General features: G+C 40.5%; 1 protein-coding gene across 1 annotated transcript; it reads left to right on the plus strand.

The window, feature by feature from the left end:
* Nucleotides 1-1,211: 1,211 nt before the first annotated feature.
* On the plus strand, nt 1,212-2,292 carry LOC149199928 (protein SRC2 homolog). Its single transcript, XM_089399484.1, has one exon. It carries the CDS (start codon nt 1,212-1,214, stop codon nt 2,079-2,081), a length of 870 nt encoding a protein of 289 aa, XP_089255610.1. The 3' UTR covers nt 2,082-2,292.
* The last annotated feature ends 11,999 nt before the right edge of the window (nt 2,293-14,291 follow it).

The following is a 14,291-nucleotide window of genomic DNA, read 5'->3' on the forward strand; positions in this document are numbered from 1 at the left end:
TAAAAAATTATAAATATGTTTACCTCATATATATATATGAAAACTTTAATGTGATAATCGACTTAAATTTATATTAAATAATTAAAATTTATATAGAGAAAGAATTGATCTTTTCATAAATTTAAATTCTCAAATGAAGATAAAGAATAAAGACAGACTGGATTCATTCCAACTGGAGCACGTCTAGGGTGTAGGTAAACCTTAAATACAAGAAAACCGTCGGTAGGCCTGTGGTTCCGAATTCAAATTATAATTTAGAAAAAAACCTAAACCATCCATTTAACCATATAATTTTAGTTGAAACCATATAATTTTAGTTGAAACCATACATTTACGAAATTCCGCAATCACATAATTCCGTCCATACGATATAATCAGAATTAAGTTTGGTGTGGTTGTTAAGTTTTATATTAGAACGCATTGCTGGATATGGTCGCCAACAGCTTCCAGGGCAGTCTCACCTGGTTCATGAGCACGTAGAGATACATGCCTTTGATATCAATGCGCTTTCCCCGCAAAAGGCCTGGAACGGGCAGCCCCTCGTTTTATGTGACTAGGGTCACTCCCAAGGTTTCCCATAATGTGCTGAACCGAATCAATATCTATTATAAGCTTGCGGGCAATGAGACGGGTAGAGGTAGCGTGTGGTAAATCTCCATCGATTTGGAGTAACCCAAAAAGAGAGATGACCGTTTACAAGCTCCAAAGAGAGAGATTGCCGTTTCTTCAATTACAAGTTTTTTTTCGGTAATAACTTGTTTTGACGATAAATCACACTAGTTGATTAGAAACACGCGTTGACAAATGATACTCCATGTGATTGTGATTAGAAACACGCGTTGACAAATGATACTCCATGTGATTGAATCACGCGTTGACAAATGATACTCTATGTGATTTTCGCTGAAAAATCTCTCACAATCTTAATAACAAATCTATAAAACCAACCTACAAACAAAAAGATGGCGTGGACGAATAAAAATAGGTATCAGATGTTACTTCAAAACTTAGTATTAATAAAAAAATCACACTGAACTTCCAACCAAAGTCGCCTGCAGATCACATCTTATTGAGATTTCCCTCTACCGTGAATTTTCAAGTGGGATAAACGCGGCCTCGTTTCTACCCAATAAATGGCCCGTCTCTACTGTTCACTCCTGCTTCATCGTTTCATTCGGGTTCTTCATCTGTGTTGAATTCATCGTGGTGCCATGGAGACACGCAGCATGGAAATAACCCTCATGTCCGCCCATGATCTGAAGAATGCGACCATTCTTTCCAAAACAAAGGCCTACGCAGTCGCATGGATCTCCCACAATCTCAGAAACAGGCAGCGGACGCCCGTGGACAAAGAGAATGGCACCAATCCCACCTGGAACCAAGTTATGACATTTATCCTCAACGACTCCGCCCTGCGACAAGGCCGCCTGGTTCTTGAGATCGCAATCTTTTCAGATGCAACATTCGGCGACAAAGAGATCGGCCGCGTTAGGATCCCATTGAACGAATTTCTCAAGCCCGTCGGCAGCAACAAGGGCGCCAGCACCACAGCGCAGTTCGTCAGCTACCAGGTCAGTAAACCGTCCGGAAAAGCCAAGGGAGTTCTTAATCTCTGTGTCAGATTTGCCGAAAAGGTCGATTTCAAGCCGCGGCAACAGCCACTGCAAGGAGTCACAGGATCATATGGGGCGGCCAAGGACGAGCTAGTGAACGCGTTTCCAGCTGGGTTATATGGGTTGGCAAGGGCGGAGCCAATGACTGTGTATACAGGCTACCCACCGGCCGGCTCGTCCTCCTATCCGCCGGCAAATAACCAGTGCCCTCCACCGCCGTATCGACCCGAGGCAGGGTATCCTCCTCCTCCGCCTCCCCCTTACTACCAGGGTTACCCTCGGCCATGCTACCCAGGTTACCTTCCCTACCAGGGCTACCCACCTTACCAGGGATATCCGCCCGTTGTTCCATCGGTGCAGCAGCCGCCTAGGAAAAATAATAAACCTGGGATAGGTTTGGTGACAGGCTTAATTAGCGGAGCACTCGGAGGTCTATTGCTCGGAGATTTGATCGGCGATGCAATCTGATTCAGGGCTTCATCATGTCAGCTTATTTTACGACAAACCTCAACGGAAATCCACCGTCAGGAATTTGGCGGGCAGATAAATACCAAATCCAGTAAAATCTCGATTTGGGAACGTGTTTGTGAATATGATATTTGCGTGTATACTTGGTTTGATTTAGGTGATATGGTGTGCCGTTCGTAGATATTATTTCGAGATTTGTGATTACTGTGCGCTACCGCTTATTATCAAATGCAAATGCAAATGCAGTTGTTTATAATGTCATGGAAGTTTTTCTGGTGGGTTTTTCTGATCAAAATTTGGCAGTAATTTATTGGAATCGCAAATTTGATAGCTAATTTCTACACAATCAAAATGTCCTAGGGATTTTTCAAGGTGCTGAATCCAAATATACAAGTGTATTATTAGCATGCACCTGAATTTAATCGAAGATAATTGAGCAAATTGCTTGAAAATTATGATTATGATTTTTCAAACTTGTACGATTATAATTTTTCATACTTGTACAAGTTGAAGTTGAAGTTGACGGAATAATTAAATGTATAAGCGTTAGTCATTTTTATATTTTTAATAAGCGTCTTTTATATGAATTTAATTTGCCCTTACTTAATGATTTCGGAATTCAAAATAAATGATTAATGAAATTAGAAGTTTCACAACCTAATTTACATCGTTTTCCGTTTCAAAACCTATGGTAATGTGTATGCTATCCGGTTGCTCTGGATCACTAAGTATTTCCTCACACTTCTGAGTTAGAAGAACAAAAGAGAGACTTTGAATTCAAGGCAAGTGATCAGAAATCATTGTTATTTTGGAAATAATCAACCATGGGTGAAACAACTGTATCTTGCAGTAGAGATGCTAGATATCCATTCCGGTACCTCTCACATGCTAAATGAGAGCTCTATCATCTGAGTTACTAAAAGTCATTGTTATAAATAAATAAATTTCTATTTTATTATTTAGAAAGTTGATGTTAATTGTTTATTTATATATTTACAAAGTTGATGTTAATTGTTTAATTTATATGAATATAATTATATTAAAATATTAATGTGCTTGATATAATCAAAAGTTTCTTAAATATAACATAAAAACATATTCCAACATGAAGAATGTTTTACTAATGCGTACATTTACCTGATTAATCATGTATAAAAAAAATTATGGGTCAATGTATAAAAAAAAGAATTACACATTATTGTAAAATTGACCATTTTGCTAAATCAAATTTGCTTATATATTAATTTCCTATGTAATTAGAATATGAACATATTAGATTTGGAATAATCTCAAATCTCAAATCCCTAGAAAATTAATGGCAGGTGGCACAAATATAATTTTTTAAATTTATTAAAAGTTGATGCAACTTAATAAATTTTGTAACAGACTATAGCTATTGATAAACATTAAGGCTAAACATATATTGAACATATTCCCTTGAAAATAAATCTAAGTCATCAATTAAAAAAATCAACAAATCCTGTCTACCTCTTAACTTGAAATAAAAAACCTCCATCTCTTTTATCAATCACTTAAATAAAAATAAGAAAAAGAAAACAAACGAACCTATACTTCATCAGTTTTGTTCCAAAGCGGTCTCACACAAATGTCAACAATTTGCATTTAAAATAGTCGGTGGGATGCGTCCCTAAAAGAACGCATCAGGCGTTAATTATAAATTAAAAAAGTGAAACAAATTCTTTGCTCACGATGCTTTCTCAAATGTATCTTCGTCTTTTTCCTAAAGGTATTTAACGTGCACAGAATCATTTCCACATGTATTATCAGTAGATATAGTATAATCACTATTCTAAACCATGCTCTCGGACACACCACATATATTTGCTTCATTTGATTCTTTCAAATCAATTTGAATAAGTTAGTTGATAGCTATGATAGTTTTACCAATGTTTTAAAGTCCAAAAGTACTCCATATTTATTAAAAGAAGTGCACTTTATGTTTTATACCGACATGACATTCATACGAAGATTAATTTAGAAGAAACTTGTCCATGTGAATCAAGCATATCCAGTGGTCACTAACAACTTATATTAAAGGAGTGGAAAATTGTAAACTGATATGACAAGATCTATGTAAAGCACTAATATCAAATCAAATAATATTCGACTAAAAAGTATATACTCATCGGAAAATAATTAAAAAAATAATTTAATTTACATATCTGGTATCTGATAATCCTAGAGTTTAGTTGAACTAATTTTATAAGTTGAACCCAATATAGGTAGCCATTAGAATATACACATAATTGTTATAGACATTTTTGTGCCTAACAGCATGGAGCATGAAATGTCAATAATCTGAGGGATCCAAAGTCCCTAAACATGTTGTTCTTACTCTTAGAGGAACAAGGTCAACAAACCACAGCACTGAAAATCAGTTCTCCACCTGAAAACACTCAAAAACAAGCTATTTCTGGATCATGTCAGCTGCTCCACTGAGCATCTGCGCTGAATGTGAACTGCTCCACTCTGTACCTGCGCTGAATGTCAAATCTAATGAAGGCTACCTGCGCTGGGCGAGATTGGCCAAGTGGCACAGTCATTCTGCGAGGTGTCAAATACCCAGGAAGCTTCCAAAATGACACTTGGATCAGGGAATTCACCTTGTGATGAGTAAGAGGATCTAGATCTCCAAGTGGAAGCAAGAAACTCCAAGTGGACTCAAGAACTGAAGTATAACTAAAGTGGGAGAGGACACTAGTCAGCTTCATGCCAAACTCAAGCTGACTCATCCTTTCTCCAAATATCCTATATATAGAGCTCTCTCATGAGGTCTAGGGGGGCTGGAATCTGGTGAATGTAAGGAAGTGTTGTTGGTTTGTGTATAGAACTATTGGGTGATTGCTTTGAAGGAGGTGAAGAGGAGATTTCTTTCTGCTGGGAGGTGTTGCTGGATTGGGCCTCTTATGGTTGTAACACTCTCAGAACTTTACTTCTTCCATTAATAAAGCATTTGAGGTTCTTCTATATGCATGTGTCTCTATGGCGAATTGATGCTTGTATATTTGATTTATTCTAATCCTTGAATCAGTTATGGATGTATGCTTCTTGTAGTTTCCCTTTCTTGTGCTTTTGCAGGATCTTTGTGTAGCTGGGCCAGTGAAAGAGCAAGGAGCTGGGAGCAAGCAGCAAAGAGGGAAGATTGGATCAATCATTAGCGGAAGATAACGGTTAGTAGATCTCTTCCTCCTCTCTCTTACATCTCATAAAGAAGTAATCTCGAATAGCTTTGTATTCAGTTGTTGCTGAGGTACTATCACCCTTAGAGTGGGATAGGGTCATTCCGTATTGGATACTTTTCCCAACAACAAATTGGCGACTCCACTGGGGAACGTATCTTGTTGGTTGTTTGTGTTTTTTGCTATTCATTTCATAAACAAAGGGAGTACCGAATCGAACTGTGTTTGAATCATTCAAATACAAAGTAGAGGGCAGCTACTCTAGCTCAGTTTCTGGGCAAGTTTATGATTTGAAGAGCTGATCCACAAGGACTCTAATAAGCTCTTAGTGATAGCTTTTCATCCTCCTTGTCATCCCTTAGTGTGTCCTTGACTGATAGCTTCTGATTTGAGCAAAAATTGTGAATTTTTGAGCAATCTGTGACCCGGAAACCAAGAGAAACGAAAGTTTCGTTCTTCAGTGCGGGCTGTACAAAGGCTGTTTGCATTTCAGCGCAGTTCCCGAAGGGGCTACCTACGCTGAAGGTCAAACAGGCAGTGTTCCACCTGCGCTGGACCAGTCCTGCCTTGTGCTGCTGGGGTTTCCTACTAGTTCTTGCCTTGTTTTCACTCTTGTTTTTGTTGTTTGTTACCAGTCAGTGGGCCTATCTGAAACCAACTTTCCTTGTCACTATTCCGCCTCAGTTGTATAAAGAAACTGTGTTTGTTCTTTGTGTATTTCTTATGCATTTACAGTTTCCCATAATGAAAGTGAACTAGTCTTGCTGTGACCTCTTAGATCTAGACCTGTGATAAAGTGTCGTTTTGATCTTAAGAGTTAGTTTATTTGCTGTTCATAGTTGATTGAGCTTTTGCTTTCGTCATTTGGTTTGAGTTTATATATTTCTAGTGTCGAAACAAGTAAATCTTAAGGTGTCTTTTGATTTTGGACAAGCTTGTTTGCTTTCACTTGAAATTGAATTCAAAATTATACAATAGCTTTCTTTTTGCATTATGCCAACATTAAGAAAGAGAAAAGAAATACTTGCATTGTGCATGTGCATTATGATAGCTTGCATGTTGATTTAGGAAAAAGTGCATTAGTGTGTGCTCTATGATCTGTGTGAAAAGGTGTTATCTTTCTTTTCCCTCAGTAGTTAAGGTTTTCAAAGTTGAAAGATTGAAAAGCTTGCTTATCATCTTAGACTGCATTTAGGAGTGTTACTATACATCTCGTGGTGATCCATAAAGGCAAACTGCTAAACAAGATCAACCTTAAAATAAATTGAATTTACATAACAACGCATTGAAACATAACGCAAACATCTAGAGGTCTAAGCTAGAGACGTGTTCCGGCGTCGTTAAACGTGATATCTTAGCGTTGAGTGGTTGGGTGATTCCTCCACGGTGAAGCGATAAGTATCAATACGGACTTGTGCTCCCACGTACCGTCGCGTATATATTGGGAGACCCCTATAGAAATAAAGCCTTTATCCAATAGGAAACCGTGTCGGCCGCCCTACTGATCGCAATGCAGTGAACACAGCATTCACGAAGATCGACCACCCGTACCGTAAAACGTATTCTGTGGTTTTGCGAAAGGTTTGGCACACCCTCTGCCTAGAACTCCAGAGCAGTTTCTTTTGGCCTTTTTCAAACTCTATAACTGAAAAAGTCCATCCGAGCATTTGTCACTTCGGGCTCGTTAAAACATCGAAGGAGACTAGAGTCATCTTTAGCTTTTTCTCGACTCTTAAAAAGTGAAAAAGCAAGTTGTGTCTAAGCGTCGTTATAAAATTTATTTTAAACGGAACATAATCACCTCCTATTCCCGCGTTGATCTTAAGTTGAGAACATGGAACGCCCCAACCAAGGAACTCCACATGATGGAAATCCTAGTCCATTCTCCTCTTGGGGAGAAGTTGGTGCGCCCCACATGGCCACATTGTCGCTTCCAGGACTGACAATTGGCCTGCCTATTTGGCTATTCTCAACTAATGTAGTTCAGACCACCATGGTTCCTGAGCAGTCGAGTCAACAGTTAGATCAGTCTAGAGCTGCCCACTAGCCTTCTACTTCTTATAACTCTTCCTCTAATCCTCCATCTTCACAAGGTGGGGCTGGAAAAAGCCAAGCTCCCATGGAGAAGAAGGAAAACAAGAAGAAAGAGAAGAAGAAGAAGGAGCCTAAGGTGACTGGGGGCAAGCAAAAGACATCTGACAAAAACCCACACACAGCACAGACCGGGCCTAAATCGCCATGTGTCATATGTAGAGGAGACCACTTCCATAGAGATTGTCCCTGTATTCCCCGGATACTAAGGGACTGGTCACCTCGTTTGCACAATTCGGGAGCATCAACCTCTGTTAGCCATGTTGATTGCTTGCCGTCAACCAGCGAAAGTGAAGGTTCAAGACAAAGAGGGGGAGCAAGATCCCCCTGCAAACTGTGTGAAGGCGGTCACGCCATCCACCGTTGTCCCTTCTTAGACGAAGCGAAGAGAGTTTTGGAAGATCGCCCGGTTTCACCGGTAATACTTCCTCCTGGATACAAAAAACTCGTGCCAAGTCCTTCGTTGGTTGAAAATACAGCTGGCCCGCTCAAGTGGTCAGCTGAAGCGTCAGTCATTGAAAATGAACCTACTGAATCCAGACCAGACGAAAGTCTAAAGGTCGATACGGCAGTTGACCCGGTTCTTCCTTCAGAGGTTTCATCCTCAAATGACACCGTCACTGAAGATTCATCTTCAAATGACACCCTCACTGAAGAGAATAAGGATGACACCATCTAGATTCTTTTCATCAACACAGATTCTGATGAGCATCAGGGCAATGCGCCCATTCCTTTATTGCAGGAAGGAACATCGTCAAGATCGTATCCGGCCGTGTATTCGGTCCCACCACCAAGCAACCTGGTTGTATCCTTCGATTGGAACCAACTAGGCAGACCCCGGTTACCAGCCAGTATACCATTCAGAATCATAGTCCAAATCTACAGAATGGTAATGGCTGGAACTATCATTGATGAAGGGGCATCTGTGAGTATCCTTTCCTCTATTGCTTGGAAAGCACTGGGTTCCCCAGAGCTTTTGCCTGAGATAAGAAATCTCTCGGGTTTTGATAAAGGAACCAGTCGACCGTTAGGGATCCTCCCCAATGTGCCTGTTACATTGAAAGGGAAGACCGTTCAAATGAACGTGATGGTCGTTCAAGGACCCTTGGATTATAACCTACTCCTTGGACGAGACTATATATATTGCATGGGAGCTATAGTCTCCTCACTCTTTAGAGTAATGTGTTTTCCACACGAAGGAAGAATGGTCAAGCTCGTAGACCAACTTTCATTTCCGGGATCACGCATCGCAAATAGTCAAATACCAACCCTCAATGGTCTATTCACCCAAGAAATGTCTCCACCCCCAGTCCTCCTTCCCGATGAATGCGAGTGATTCGGAAAGATGGGACTGGAACCCAGGGGGCATGCATCCTGGTCTTCTTCGGGCAGAGGAAACCTTGGGTATAAAGTAGAATTTCCGCGAAGGAATATGACTAGTCCGTACCCCGTCCGTGGAAGGAAGAGGGGTTGTTCTGGAACAGGATTCTTTTGTCAAAGTTATGTGTTTGATGATTTTAGTCATTCACCTTTGTCTAAACAGGTAGGCTACCAAAGAAAGAGATTCTTTTGCGGCAGCAAATTGTAACCATCTTTGGGTAAAAGGCAAGCCTCACCCATTAAAACTAATGTTTTAGAGGATAAGTAGGGGCAGCCTCCAAAGAAATAGATTCCTTTGCTGCAACAAATAGTAACCATCGTTGAGTAACCTAATGATAGACATCGCCAGAAAAAGAGTTTCATTTGCGGCAGCAAATAAAACCATTTTTTGGATAACCTGAAAGAGGCAAGCCTCACCCATCAAAACAAATGTTTTGAAGGATAAGTAGGGGCAGCCTTGAAATTGTACCTTATACCTGGGGGCATGCAAACCTTTTGGAGTGTAAGCAAAGAGCGGTCATTGATCGTTTCCTAACTCACATAAAGGAAGGATGTGGGGCAAAGGTCAAAATTTGCCAAAGAGCATAACTTATGTGAGGTACAAGCTCTATAAAAATTGGAATCTTGCAGGAGACATTTCTTATCTTATGACTGGTATATCGAGCAGTTTTAGCATAAAGTTCATGCTCATTAAAAAATAAACGCAAGATCCGAGCAGTTTTAACGCGGTCTTCATGCTCGTTAAAAAATAAATAAAAGCAGTGAGCAATGTTTCCTCTAGAGTTTAAGCTCATTTTTATCTAAAAAAAAGAACCTATCCCAGTAAATAACCTTTGTGATCGTAATTTTATCAGCCATAAAAAGCCTTGGTCGTGTTTGCACCCGCCACCTCCACCGTCATTTGGTCGATCGTTCACCTCCATATGATTGTTTACCCATTTTGAGGAACAGCTGCGAAGAGTGATTTCACCTAGCCATCCTTGTGACACTGCCGTGATTGGAAAATTCCAACCTGTACCTGGAATCAATTGCTATCCCTGTTTATCACTCGTTCCTCAAAAGACGAGTCTTCTTTGAGCTCTTTTCATCTGACTCGTAAAATATGAAAAGTTTGCCGAGTTTTGGCCTTCCAGCTCGTTAAACGACCGGAAGAGCTATCCCTCCTCTAGATTTTAATCTTTTTGGACCTGAGGGATTATTGCACAAAAAGATCGAGCGCTTGTTTTGTTTGGCTCGTTAAAAGTACCGAAAACTCATCCCTTTTGTATTATTTTATACTTTTTCGGACTTAAGGGATTAGATGACGAAAAAGGAATTTTGGAGTTAACTTTCTGTACCTTTTCAGACTCTCTAAAATTGAAAAGGACCGAGTTTTCCTTGTCGTTAGACTCGTTAAAATGATTAAATAGCGACAAACTTGTCTTTAGACGAGAACGAGTTTCCCTATCGCTAGGCTCGTTAAAACATAGCGATGGGCTTGCCCGAAGGGCAGGTTATAGAACAAGCATATGTTATCCTCCTCAAGCTTGACAAAAATAAAGAGGTACTGGTCAGAAATGACTGGGGAAAAATTGGGAGAACCTCAAAGCTTTAATGGTAGCAAGTCGCTCTTGAACATGACACTTTGTCCTCTGTATCACATCGGGTTGGGTTGTTTCATTCACCGGTCTCATCACCATGGTCCTCGCCAAACCATCCGAATTTGGGGTAATGCTACCGATCCATCACATCAGTGTCGTTATATGTTCAAGAGATGTGTTCAGAAAGAGTCAACCGTGTCCCATCCACTGCCATACATTATCCTTCATCCACCCATGATCGCCACCCTGAATCATATTTCACAGATTGTTTTCACCTCCACTAAAATCATTAACTCCGTTCCGTGTCACTGATGTGGGATTCATTAAGGCCCTCCTTTGACGGATCGCTTCTTGTCGACTTCAGCTCATTATCCAAGAAGTTGATCTAGGAACAAAACCCCCAGTACTTTGAAGCTTGCATGCCTCAATGGCAAGTTTCTCACTTCTGGCGACAGGTATACATTAATGACCTTCGACCAGAAGATTTTGCGTGGTGTTCGACGCCAAGTCCTTTATTCACACCACGTGAATTGTACTGCAGTACCTTGAGGGTCATTGTCATTATTGGTGATTCCTCTCGCGCTTGTTAACGGTTTACATTATTGACCGGTAATCAAGCGATGTCTTTCCATGTTCGACTTCAGCGCAATTCTCACATGGATCGACTTGTACTTAGAGTGAAGATCGAACGAGATTGAAGACCCCGGATCTAGTTTCATCCATCCGGGCTGCGATATATATTCAGGAAATATAAAGACATTTGTTATGTACATCATTGCAGCAGATGATCATCCTACTCAAAGGATGATAATTTCAGCAGAGAATTATCAGTCTACCACCAGACGATCGTCTGTTCTATGTACCAAAGTGAATTTATAAAGCTGAGCATGGGAATGCCCGCCTCAGGTAGATCATGAAAGCATAATGAAAAATAATGTATTGTATTGTATTTTATTACAGGGCACCTCTCAGCGATTGAATGAACTTCGGATCCTCCTGATAAAGCATTTCACCCGATAAACGACCTCATACTTTAGGGGGCAACTGTTATAGACATTTTTGTGCCTAACAGCATGGAGCATGAAATGTCAATAATCTGAGGGATCCAAAGTCCCTAAACATGTTGTTCTTACCCTTAGAGGAACAAGGTCAGCAAACCACAACACTGAAAATCAGTTCTCCACCTGAAAACACTCAAAAACAAGCTATTTCTGGATCATGTCAGCTGCTCCACTGAGCATCTGCGCTGAATGTCAACTGCTCCACTCTGTACCTGCGTTGAATGTCAAATCTAATGAAGGCTACCTGCGCTGGGCGAGATTGGCCAAGTGGCACAGTCATTCTGCGAGGTGTCAAATACCCAGGAAGCTTCCAAAATGACACTTGGATCAGGGAATTCGCCTTGTGATGAGTAAGAGGATCTAGATCTCCAAGTGGAAGCAAGAAACTCCAAGTGGACTCAAGAACTGAAGTATAACTAAAGTGGGAGAGGACACTAGTCAGCTTCATGCCAAACTCAAGTTGACTCATCCTTTCTCCAAATCTCCTATATATAGAGCTCTCTCATGAGGTCTAGGGGGGCTGGAATCTGGTGAATGTAAGGAAGTGCTGTTGGTTTGTGTATAGAACTATTGGGTGATTTCTTTGAAGGAGGTGAAGAGGAGATTTCTTTCTGCTGGGAGGTGTTGCTGGATTGGGCCTCTTATGGTTGTAACACTCTCAGAACTTTACTTCTTCCATTAATAAAGCATTTGAGGTTCTTCTATATGCATGTGTCTCTATGGCGAATTGATGCTTGTATATTTGATTTATTCTAATCCTTGAATCAGTTATGGATGTATGCTTCTTGTAGTTTCCCTTTCTTGTGCTTTTGCAGGATCTTTGTGTAGCTGGGCCAGTGAAAGAGCAAGGAGCTGGGAGCAAGCAGCAAAGAGGGAAGATTGGATCAATCATTAGCGGAAGATAATGGTTAGTAGATCTCTTCCTCCTCTCTCTTACATCTCATAAAGAAGTAATCTCGAATAGCTTTGTATTCAGTTGTTGCTGAGGTACTATCACCCTTAGAGTGGGATAGGGTCATTCCGTATTGGATACTTTTCCCAACAACAATAATAGTTAAAGCTTTCGTTTAACGCATCATAGTTCCAAACTAATGCAGGAGCATTCAACCCAAGGGAAAGCATTGTAAATAATAGACATAGGGGGGTTATGCATTTTAGGAATTAATTTTCTAAGTAGTATTTAAGTGTGATTTAAATTAAATGCTCTCAAATAAATAAATAAGGACATGAGTAGTCCCATGATTCTAGGAGTAAGGGAGAGCTTTTAGGCATAAATGAAATAGATGTGGATAAGGAGGCTTTCTTGTTTTAAAACAGGAAAAGATGGAATAAAGTCTCAAGAGGCTTTTTGTCACATGTATGCATACATGTAGAAGCTTTAGACTTTGATATCAATGGTTATTATATATATGAATGTAAGCCTACGGGCAGAGTGGAGGCCACCATTATTGAGAATTTGGCTTGTGAGAAGTCAGGCCTATGAGAGAGGGAGGCATTGAGTATCAAGCCTGTGTACCTATGCATGTGTGCGAGTGAGACTGAGGAGTCTCGAGTGTAAATCTGCTTTTATATTAATATATATAAAGATTCTGAGTTAATTTCATGATGTATGAATTATTGTGAGTTCATAGGAATTCTGCAGGACACAGAGGAGGGAATTCCTTAAGAGGAATCACAGAGAGCTTTTGAGACAAGTTGTAGCGATTCAGAAGAATCGAATGGGAGCCTTGAATCCTTTAAAGGAGAGAAGTACCGAGAACGAGAAAGAACAGCTGGGAGCATTATTCCCTGATACCTTCCTTATATTGGCGCGCGTAAGCTATCTGTGAATAACTCTGTTTACACAGAGAATTCACGAAATTTCCTTAGCGGAACACTGTTCCGGATTTGAAAAGTTATAAGAATTGATTCATGCGATATCGGGTCCGACCCCAATATCGCATCGGAGAAGTGTAGAGGAGTGGTAGCCTTTGGAACTGCCGAAGCGAGAGCTCTGACAGTCCGGAGCCGAAAACATTATAGAGTCGAATATAAGGTGCCGTCGGGTCCGCAGAAAACCTTGTATCGCATCGGAGCAACGGAAGCTGCGATTAATGACATCGCCGATCTTCCGGACCCGAAATCGTATTAAGGAGTGGCTTAAAGGGCGTCGGGTCCGCAAGGCCTTTAGTATTGTACGTTCCAACAGTGATCCGAAATATTATAGAGCACAGCTTAAGGGGGGCATCGGGTCCGCTGAAACCGTACGTGTACCCGGATATTACGGATCCGAAACCAATACAGGAAGGAGCATATAAAATTGTCGGGTCTGCATCGCATCGGAGGAAGGGCTTAAGTGTTGTTGCAATGTCCGATAGGCGGAACCGCCATTATAAAGGCGGATGTATAATGATTGAAATCTGGGCATTTGAATTAGAGCAGGATTTATATGGTTTTCCATGTATTGTATTATATATGGCTGCGGGGGATTTTAATACTTAATACATATATGTAATGCTTGCGAGCTTTAAAGCTCCAATAATAAATAGAGTGGATGGGTGGTGGCTTCCGATGGGTGTAAAAGCGCCGATAAAGGGATGGCTCTATTTTAATGTAAGTCCATGGTTATAAAGGGCTAGAATGCTTCCGATAGGGCTTTGTGAGTATTAACCACAGGTCCAAGGTTTGAGATTTTTTTAAGAAAGGGGATTTTGGCCTAAAACCAAGATCTCTGACCATCAAGTGGTATCAGAGCAGGGAAAGTTTCCTGCGAAAGAAGGATTCCAGAAAGGAGAAGTTGGTATCAAAGAAGGATTGAGGTAAAGGCAGCATTACTGTCAGAACAGAAATAAAGCAGGGAAGATTTCTTTGAAAAGAAACATGCACACAGGAAAAGGTAATGTGCTGAATGATAAAAGA

The sequence above is a fragment of the Pinus tabuliformis genome, chromosome 2_1, assembly GCF_031772625.1.
Source record: "Pinus tabuliformis cultivar Carrire ecotype Pingquan chromosome 2_1, CPIR1, whole genome shotgun sequence".
NCBI classification, from domain to species: Eukaryota; Viridiplantae; Streptophyta; class Pinopsida; order Pinales; family Pinaceae; genus Pinus; species Pinus tabuliformis.